We start from the raw sequence: 9,700 nt of genomic DNA, 5'->3' as shown, positions 1-9,700 counted from the left end.
ACCGACTCTACGCCACTAAAACTACCACCTAGAAGCTCAAACCAACTGCACCTTCGACAACTCACTTGCCAATCTCATTCCAAATTCTAGTGTCAAATTTAATTTCCTGCAGTGGCAACTACCAAATCAATTCTTAGCAACAATTCACGAGCAACTGTGTACGAAAGACTGCGGAAATAAACAAAGGGTGGCTAATTAATAAATTGGAATAAATCAAACAGGTAACAAATCTTAAGGTTTGACGTTTTGTACTCATGTGTTGTTTATACTTTTTGGAGTCGATTTCTGATTTATTGTGTATGATGATGAGTCACTTTGTAGTGCATTGACGAGTCTAGATTTAACTGGATCTGTTTTCTGGAATTTTTGTAAAGAAACAGACAGTTAATCAGTTAAGTTTCAGTTAAATGTCCGATCAAATCAAGATGCATTTGTAATCATTGTTCTCTCTCTCCCATTTACTTGATACATATTTCATTTGTGGGCGTTGGGTCATACGATATAATTAATATAGCTAATTTAGCAACGTTTTTAAATACATTTGCACTGGTTTACAAATCTCAGTTTGGTGTGAAATACTGATTTGTCTAATTCTCTCATCATTCATTAGCAGGCAGCAGTGAGGCTTTCTCGTATTCTTTCCGCCAGAATTAAGATTCGACACTACCATCCAAAGAAGACGGTGACGTGGATTTATCCAAGATGCAAGGCTTTGGAGGAGACCCCATGAATCAAGGTTATGGGAATGGAGCTGGCGAACCAAAGGAGGAGGATCAACCATGGTATGCCAGCAATTTCTAAAACGCTTTCCTTTTTATCGCATTTTCCAAACATCCCGCATCACTGTAAATTTACCTATTATAATAAACGCCCAATCAAATTTATGTCGAGTCCGTCGCTTCCCTCAGGCTGCTAATTTATTATAATATAATAATATAACTCGACTCGTCTGAGTATAGCTCTCGATATCTTTTTACAGGTATGTCAAGTATGGGATTCGGGCTCTGGGGACTTTTGCTGGAGGATGTAATAATATTTAGATTCAAACTAATATAACTGTATAGTTCAAGTTCAGGCTAATTATTTTGTTTGTTTAAAATTTCCAGTATGCCTCTTCCTCGGAGCCATGAATGTCATTTTTAGCGTCTTTTCACCCGTATGTATGCTGTTCGCGATCTGGCAAATGTAAAAATACTTCCGAATAACAATGCCTATTCATTTATTTTAATCACACCTTGATTTCATATAGGTTGGTCGGATTCCTTGTTGTGACAATTGAAGCCCCGTTCTGTTGTGCGTTTGTGGATCATGTACAAGTTTTTGCGAGGAAAATTGAAGATAGGCCACTATTGGTTAAAGCAGCAGTATATGTCGTGTAGGTTCATTTCCCAGGAAAAATTTAGATTTCTTCTTTGGATACATGTTTAAATATTTAATTTTTTTCTTGTGGACATTGAAGGGCACCTTTACCCACGATTATATTTTGCTTTGGATTCTATTCGTTTATTGGAGGCGGAGTTGTGATTGGAGCCGGCGTTATCTACGCCATGATAGCTCTTGGAAAAAAGTGAGAATTTGCATATTTGCTATACATTTATTAACTGAAAATAGTTCTAGTCGATATGTGTTCTAACCTTGGTTAGACAGAGACAAAGGTGCCCAAACTCATGTGATTATGATGCATATTATTATCAATATTTAATCAACGATAAGAACAGTATTGTAAAAGAATATTGTTGACGGACAACAAACTTAGTATTATGGGTATTATGTTACTAAATATTACACTACTGGTACATCTACATCTGTATATGTATATAATATATAGTAAGTGGCAGCATTACATAGTCTGGCATATATGGATTATATGGTTAATGATTGTGGTTCTGGTGGTGGTATAATCATTGTCTTATCTGAAATATCGTAACAGAGCACCAAGAGATGTCATGATGGCCGCGGCAGCATCTCTTGGTGGACGAGGCGCTACGGATGTTGGCAAGGATATACCAACTCAGCAACATCAAAGTCTCGTCGATGACCCTGAAATATGGGGCCAGAGCACCTATTAATTTCAACAAAGCCCTAGAAAACCTTAATCCTGTTTTAGTCGCCCATACTTTTTTTAAAATCTCAACCAAGCCTTTCAAACAATGCACTTCACTAAATTTGCCTGTAGACACGTTTTAATTTTGTACTCATTACTCCCTTTTGTACAAGGCATTTGGGATTGTTGGCATCATCCAAATCTTCATTTTAAACAAACATTCGGTAAACAAAGTCTAGAAAGACGACATATCATGCCAAAAGAGAATGAGTAAAAGTTGTGCACATTTGTTTGAATTTTTCTCGGCCTCTTTTTGGTCAAAATTTTGCAGTTTTGTTCGGTCGTAGTGCAAATGTGCAAGTCGTGGATAAGTCCATTTAGTTGCTTTCTTCGCAGTATAAGTACATCACACCTTTCTGCCTGTTGCGTTATATAGTATTATATTATGTTCATGAGCAATAATGCACCTTGACTGTAATCTTGTTACTTTTATCTTTTTTATTATTCTTTATTATTTCAATTTTTGCTTTGTTTCGCTTCAAGAGCTTCGAGAGAAGAAATGGTGAGGAATGCTCAACAAGCTATGGGTGGCTCCGGCCTATCTGGATCTACCAGTACCTATCAACCACAACAATCACAACCGGAAGCAGCAAAGAATCCTTTCTCGACCATCAACATTTCAAGAGATCCAATTGCAGCCGCTGCGGCTGAGTGGGCAACTCATTCAGCTTCTAAATTTGAACCTCCACCATCCTACAACTCTAGCGTTGCCAACAGCCAACCGCGTCAAAATTGGGATCAGAGTTTTGTGAATGAAAACCAGTCATCCAAACCAGCAGCAACCAGTTATGGGGTAAATCCTGCCCCCAGTGACCCTCATAATCCTTTTCAATAATTCTTTTCCTGTCTCTTATAATTTTTGTGACATCTTAAAAAAACAGTCTAAAATGGATCATCTACACCACTTGATGTAACTTATATTTTATTTATTATTACTATTATTATTACTAAACCTCAGTCATTAGGAGTAAGTGATTGTTGTATTAATCCAACCAAGCAAGGTCCACTATTATTATATGAAATCCATGATTAAATTTATACATCGGAAGTCTGATTTAACATCCCAACCAATTTATAATTACAAAAGACTTCGTTTTTTATTAAGAATTTATTTTTCTGTTTATTGTTCTATGATTCATAATAGACGAAAGATATCTTGAAAGCAGCATCTTGGACGAAACGATAATTTATTATGTTAGAAATCTTTACTTAGAAGTTATACAAATATTATGTCCGTTGACTTGACTTGTCTGCGATACCGCCCACGTTACGTTATTTTGTTAACAGGCAGTTGATAAAATATAATCATCGTGTACCTTTTGTCTAATTATTTTTACGTCGCGAATCCAAGGATATCGTCTAACAAAGCCCTTGTGCTGTGCAGTCTGTAAAATTAATAACTCAGCTCAGCTCAGTCATCATATATGTAGCCGTCAGCGTAAGCAGTAGTTCTAGAATAGTTGTAAATAGGGTTGAATATGTACCTACATTGATGAATTTGTATAAGTATAATACTTTAATTGATGGGGGGTTTATTAAATAAATATGAACAAGCGTAACGAATCTGCAACTTTCATACTTATTTAAAGATTTAAATAAAATCACTGATTTCTGATTTCCATTTGTAGCGTACAACTTGAAACAAGTGTGCGCAGTGCATGGTCAAGGTTGCTTATTTCCGACCGGAAATAAATGAATCACGAAGCATTATGTTCTACAGAAGCGATCATTGTTGAAATATGCGCTTGCTAATAAGGTACACAAAACATGTTTGATTCGATGCTTTATTTCAGAGTGAATTTTATAATTTTCTCGTAATAATAATGATGAAGAGGACGAAATCACTATATATATTTATTGCTGAACATGATGAAAAGATTTTTATCCATTCTTAAGATGACTAAAATTGCTCACATTTAAACCAAAATTCTATTTATATAACGTTTTATGTGTTTTCCCATGATTCTCACGAGACAAATATTTAAGGAATTATTTTCAAACTTCCACCCTATGGTAATTTACTAATACTTATTAGCACGTTAGTCCACCGCTCGCAATTTAGTAACATTCTGTGTCATGCTTAATGCTCCTCACTAGATAAGCGATTTGTCTTGATAAATCATGTAAAAGGTTTGAGAAGCATTTATATTTTACTATTATACCAACCGCTGCTATACTATTTTTCATTTTTATTACTTGTGACACAAGCACCATAGTAGACGTTAAATTAAATTTGACGTGCCAAAGCCGTTAAAAAGGTGATGCAGTAGAACATTTTCCCTATTTCGAAACTATTTAATGAAATATCATATAATCGATTTCCGATCATTCGTTATTTCACTCTTCCCTAGGAAGAGCACCGGTGACTCATCAATCATCATTAGTTTCTATTCAATTTTAGTTAAATAATGTATATATATATGTATGATTTGCATAAGACTTAACTTGATTTTAACGATCTCTGCTTAATAAGTACTTAAGACTTCTATAGTAAATAACTTTGCCCAACCAGAGCTGAACACAAATCATCCTTATTACTTGTATAGATCGTCAAATGGGAGCATTATGTATCTACATATTTTATCGTAATGGATGAGCTAAAAATTTGATTCTTAATACTTGGTTGGGAAATAAATTAGAATAAGTTAATAAATACTGGTAACAAAAACTTTAAATGACCACGTCACTCATCATCACATGTGTGAACATATATCGACATCATTGTTTGGTTGGTTAGTTGATGGAATGCTTATCTGGTCGAAGGAATACGACACAAAGAACGTATAGACATACAATTATAATAAATACACACATCACATTCTGCATTGGTGGGAGGTATTTATAGTAAAATATAATAAGAACTGACTAATTAATGCTATATAGCTGTGCTAATCTAGCTGTTTGTAACCTTCGCAGTAATGACGCGTCGTTGACGTTAGTGTTGAAGACACAGTGTTGAAATAAGCAACAAGGTCGCGAGGATTCACAGTCGCTGCTGCTGCTGTTGTTGACTCATTATTTGAAATGTGACGAAGGAGTTTTGCTCGATAGGAATGCAATCAGGTGCAGCTAAGATCCTTCAAGTCACAGAGAAAACCGTCAGGGACCAAAATGTGAGTTGAACCTTGAAATTGGTAAAAGTTACGGGCCAATTTATACGTACATAGGGTTGAGATAAATCATGTTACGTAATTCATGGACAACTTAATTACCAATAATTATTTCCCAATTCTTGGATATGTTGGTCACTTCATAGGCCGTTCTCATCTCGGAGAAAGTTGCGCCTCCAACAATGAATATAATTAGTCGGGGAACATTTTTGATGTTTTGTTGACCTTTGTCCCGATGCCATTGTCCATATCTCGCACTATGAGAATTAGTTGTTTAAACAGGTGGTTCTTCGTTTACACATAGCTTCTACATCGTATCAGAGTAGGTTTCAAAATATATAAAATTACCTTGTGGCTACGATTGGTTGCATAAATAGATAAAATAAAAAAAGTATAGCTTAGTTATTAAGTAAATTAAATTACCTAGTGTAATTAATTAATCTTGAATAAATTGATTCTTAACTCACCGGGTCCACGATAAGTCGATGAAGCAGCTCGTCCAGCCCAATATGGAAAATGCTTCTGATCTAGTTTCTACAATAATAGAAATGTATACGTAATAACTTGTAGTATTTAACTATCTTATTATACTCATGATTATCTCAATTGAATTTACTAACCTCCTCAATCATGTCCTCCATAATATCTTTCACAACGGGCGTCCATCTAGACATTTGATAGGTCTGCTCTGTGATTCTCTCTTTACGTGGGATTTGGTAAACCTTTTTCCGGTTCCCCTAAAAGTGAAAATCCAAATAGAAATTCGAAATACAACTAAATCTTGATTGTATTAATGAGAAAACTTACATCCACAGACACATTTACTCCTAAATGCGAAAGATTCGTTATTATGCAGCGAAGATCTGCGTCTGTATTAAAAAGATAATAAGTCAGATTCATTCATCACCATTACGTAATAGCATAGCATTGATGTATGTAGAGCTCAGTAAGTGAACACAATGATGGACTTACCAATATTGGCATGTTGGATCAGCTGAAAAATGTAAAACAAAATTAAATAAAGAAAGCAAATTTCGCATGCCTAATTTTGCATATACCTTGTTCAGATTTTCATCTGAAATTCCATTCTTTGACAGAATATACAACAGAATAATTCGCAGCTTCTCAAAACTTGAAATTCCGGTAGAATTATTATCCAAAAGGATGGGCACGATATTCCTCATGTGATCCTTTATTTTCTCCCCTTCAGCATTCGTACCCATGGCCAGGTCCTATATAACAATATAAAACGAGGTTTTTACTACCAGAGTATGGAAATATATGTACATATTACTATTAAATATATATATTACTATTATATTCACATATTAAATTAGTGATATACCTGTTCAACTCGGCACAACATGTCAACACGACTCTGATAGGCTTTCATACAATCTTCTGCCAAATGAAGATGAGTCGAGTATTTGCTGAGTTCTTTCTGATACTGTGGCATCTTCTTGATCATTTGGCTAGAAAAACATATCATCAGTAAGCTACAACTCTTCTATTCGGATGGTTCGAATAAATAAATAAACTTACGAAAGATCTTCATGTTATCATGTAAAACAAGTAAATTAAATTATTACATATGCCAATTATTATATGGATAATTTTGTGACTTAAATGAAGCACATACGTACGAAAATATTAAAGATGAAATTTTTACGATGTATGTCGAGTCTTACCTTTCATGGAAGATTTATCACTAGGCATTCTCTTGGAATCGATGAATTTCTTCAGGTTCTTGGTAACATTTCTAAACAAGCGAGAAAGAACTTATATACATACTAATATCAGTAAGTAAATATATTACTTATGCAAACTTACTGCGAAACGACAGCAATATGTTGATGTCGGAGTTCTACCCATAATTCATCATTTTCGTCTAGAAGAACTTCCTTCTCAGGAGCACCTGCCGACGCTTCGTACCTTTTCATAAAAATTTAGCACATATTATCACATTATGCCATCACATATCACGGGCTCAAACTTACTTGTAAACGTCGTTTTCAACATTCAACAAGTCATACGCCATAGCTTGAAACGTAAGTTCGTGAAGAAGTGGGGATACACCTAAACAAACATACGAACATAAACATAAGCCAATAGAGTGAAGTTATACCAGTTTCGAGTTAGAATTAACTGGCTTAAGTTCAGAAAAATTTTGATAAGTTTTGTGTATTGTACGTAGTCAGTATGAAATATGTATGTAAATCAAATGTAGGAACTCACAGTCGAACCCTCTATCCAAAATCAGCAACTGAGATCTTGCTTTCTCTGGACCTTCTCCCATCGTCGGATCATCCGCTTTATACGCATCAAGTTTCTGCTGAATTAACTGGGCAAGTTCAACATTGCGGTCGAAATCAGCCCTAAATTAAAATGAAACACGTGTATCACATATCATTTTCCTTTCTCAGGATCAGTGTAGAGAACATAAGTTGTGAGTTGTTGAGACGTTGCTAATGTCAAATAGTATGTATATAATTACCGATATCTGACTGCGGGGTATTCCCCAAGAGTAGAGCAGAGCGTGGCGATTTGTTCAGCTAAAAGAAGTATGTAGATAATGAGATTGAGTTAACATAGTATTTTCCATTTTCTGGTTAGAAAGATGTGAGTTTTTAAATGGAATATTTTGTGTTAATATAATCTGTGAATGCAGTTTTTTTCGATGTCAGCACTTTTGTTACTTAGATAGAGTTATCATTGAATCTATAAAATTGGACTTTATTTCTACAGTATCAGTACCGCAACTTACCCATTCGCTCCATGCTTGCCTGGTAATAAATATACAGTTAGGTTTGATTTGGTAATATAAGTATACATTTTTTTGCAAAGCTTCTCACTTGTCTTGCAGCTGACAATGAAGGATTATAGTACAGCTGAAAAAAAGAAAGACCTTTTATTAGCATTAACCTGGTTTCTGTAAGGCTTTGTTTTGTTTATCAATTTTCTACTTTTTTTTATGTTATTCAGCATCAGATGGAAAACAAAATTATAGGCATACCTGAAATGCTTCCGGACAATCCAGAGAAAATACCTACATGTTTACAACAAAAATATGCGATATCCGTTAGACCAAAGTTTACGGAGTAAATATTACCTTGTATTTTGAATAGAATAGTAAATATATTTGAGCATACCTGACTTTCATAAGGTAAAAATGCGATGTTAATCTCCTTCAATGTTTTTATTCTTTTTCCACAAGGAGATTTGCAAAGTTCATTAAATAGTTCTTCAGGACACACTAATAGGAAGGACAACATGACGTGTTAAACGTTTGGCATGTAATAACCTGTTTTGCTTAAATACCTTCAGTAAAGAAGACGTGAACATTTCTGTACATTGCCCGATTCAAATTGTCAAAATCTGCCATTAGAGCGTTGACGGATTTCTGGGTTGGCGTGACCAGATATATGCAATCCAGGGTGGGCAACGGCTCCCTCTTTTTGTAAACGTCTTCCACAATAGTGATGCCTTCGGCAGAGATCTCGTGCATTTTGCAGCAGGCGGAAACCATCCTCATCGCCAAATTATCCACAACCAGTACTCGCCATTCCACTCCCCCTGGCTTCTTGGTCTTCGTGTGACCTGCTGAGCCTCGGATCACCTCATTCATTATTTCTGAAAATGCATCAAATTATCAAGAGTCAATGATATTCTTAATGTTTACGACGACAAATTATTACGACTCTAAAGCGGATGATTCACTTCTCGGCTTAAAAAATAAAGCAATAACTTTATTGTCCACTTACTGAGTCCGACTGTAGCCTTGAGCGCCATGTTGTCCCCCTTTTATCCCAACTATTTCTGGGGGTTATTCTGGCAGGTTTGACAAATTTAAAGGACTGTTGTGTGATTATTACGAAAAAGGTGTATTTTTTATGGAGATCTGTCTGTCAAGCAGTGTGAGTCGAGTGCGTGGTGGTGGTCTACTACACAGGCTCGGTCAACTCCCCAACCCGTTCTCTTGGCTGATCCACTTTCTCTCCACTTTCTCTCCCACTACTTCCAAGCCCCCGATACCCGGGTATAGTTGGTTAGTTAGTATCCACTTCTTGGTGCATGGGTGGTGGGTGGGGTCACACGTCACAACTGCTGCTCACCCACACCACGAATGCCAGCTATTAGTATCCAACTTGAGACGCAGAAGGAGGAAAAGCTATGCTTTTATTGTTGGCCTTGCTTTCTCCTCTCGGTGCAGGAACACAAGAGAAAGTTCTCTGCTGGTGGTTTCAGACTGCTGCTGCTACTAAATACAAACAATGAGAAGAATTCGGGGATGGGGCATACTTTTTCCTTCTGGAAGTTCTTCACATGATGCACAAACGTGATTTTATTATTTTTCATCCATTCATGTGTGATTAAATAAAAGGTAGACTGCTTGCAATTTAGTTGAGATGTCTATTTAGTTTTTCGTTAATCTGCGATTCTGTATATGCACATATATATGTGTCAATCATGCTCTTCTCTCTTGTAG

The 9,700-nt window shown here is 35.8% G+C and overlaps 2 protein-coding genes across 5 annotated transcripts; one reads left to right on the top strand and one right to left on the bottom strand.

The window, feature by feature from the left end:
- Nucleotides 1-34: 34 nt before the first annotated feature.
- On the top strand, nt 35-3,667 carry LOC110847952 (calcium channel flower). 4 transcript variants are annotated; one of them, XM_022095009.2, is made up of 7 exons: nt 35-221; nt 611-782; nt 980-1,026; nt 1,107-1,185; nt 1,250-1,375; nt 1,460-1,567; nt 1,931-2,308. In XM_022095009.2, exons 2-7 carry the CDS (start codon nt 703-705, stop codon nt 2,067-2,069), a joined length of 579 nt encoding a protein of 192 aa, XP_021950701.1. In that variant the 5' UTR covers nt 35-221; nt 611-702; the 3' UTR covers nt 2,070-2,308. The 4 variants fall into 4 exon arrangements, with proteins under 4 accessions (XP_021950701.1, XP_021950699.1, XP_021950698.1 ...); XM_022095007.2 differs by lacking the exon at nt 1,931-2,308 and adding an exon at nt 2,588-3,667 and having other exon boundaries at nt 45-221; nt 614-782; XM_022095006.2 differs by lacking the exon at nt 1,931-2,308 and adding an exon at nt 2,588-3,667 and having other exon boundaries at nt 45-221.
- Nucleotides 3,668-3,872: 205 nt separating this feature from the next.
- LOC110846422 (protein ROP) lies at nt 3,873-9,443 on the bottom strand. The gene is made up of 21 exons (XM_022093177.2): nt 8,976-9,443; nt 8,533-8,844; nt 8,364-8,467; nt 8,228-8,260; nt 8,067-8,102; nt 7,979-7,997; nt 7,709-7,766; nt 7,450-7,589; nt 7,212-7,290; nt 7,045-7,146; nt 6,903-6,973; nt 6,757-6,763; nt 6,560-6,686; nt 6,273-6,446; nt 6,187-6,208; nt 6,022-6,083; nt 5,835-5,951; nt 5,682-5,748; nt 5,563-5,569; nt 5,317-5,471; nt 3,873-5,228 (listed from the first exon to the last, which is right to left on the bottom strand). The coding sequence occupies exons 1-21, from the start codon at nt 9,001-9,003 to the stop codon at nt 5,164-5,166; spliced, it is 1,785 nt and encodes a 594-aa protein (XP_021948869.1). The 5' UTR covers nt 9,004-9,443; the 3' UTR covers nt 3,873-5,163.
- Nucleotides 9,444-9,700: the final 257 nt, after the last annotated feature.

Source organism: Folsomia candida, unplaced genomic scaffold (genome assembly GCF_002217175.1).
Source record: "Folsomia candida strain VU population unplaced genomic scaffold, ASM221717v1 Fcan01_Sc003, whole genome shotgun sequence".
Lineage (NCBI taxonomy): Eukaryota > Metazoa > Arthropoda > Collembola > Entomobryomorpha > Isotomidae > Folsomia > Folsomia candida.
The sequence above is the reverse complement of the archived record's forward strand: the minus strand, read 5'-3'. Positions and strand labels throughout refer to the sequence as shown.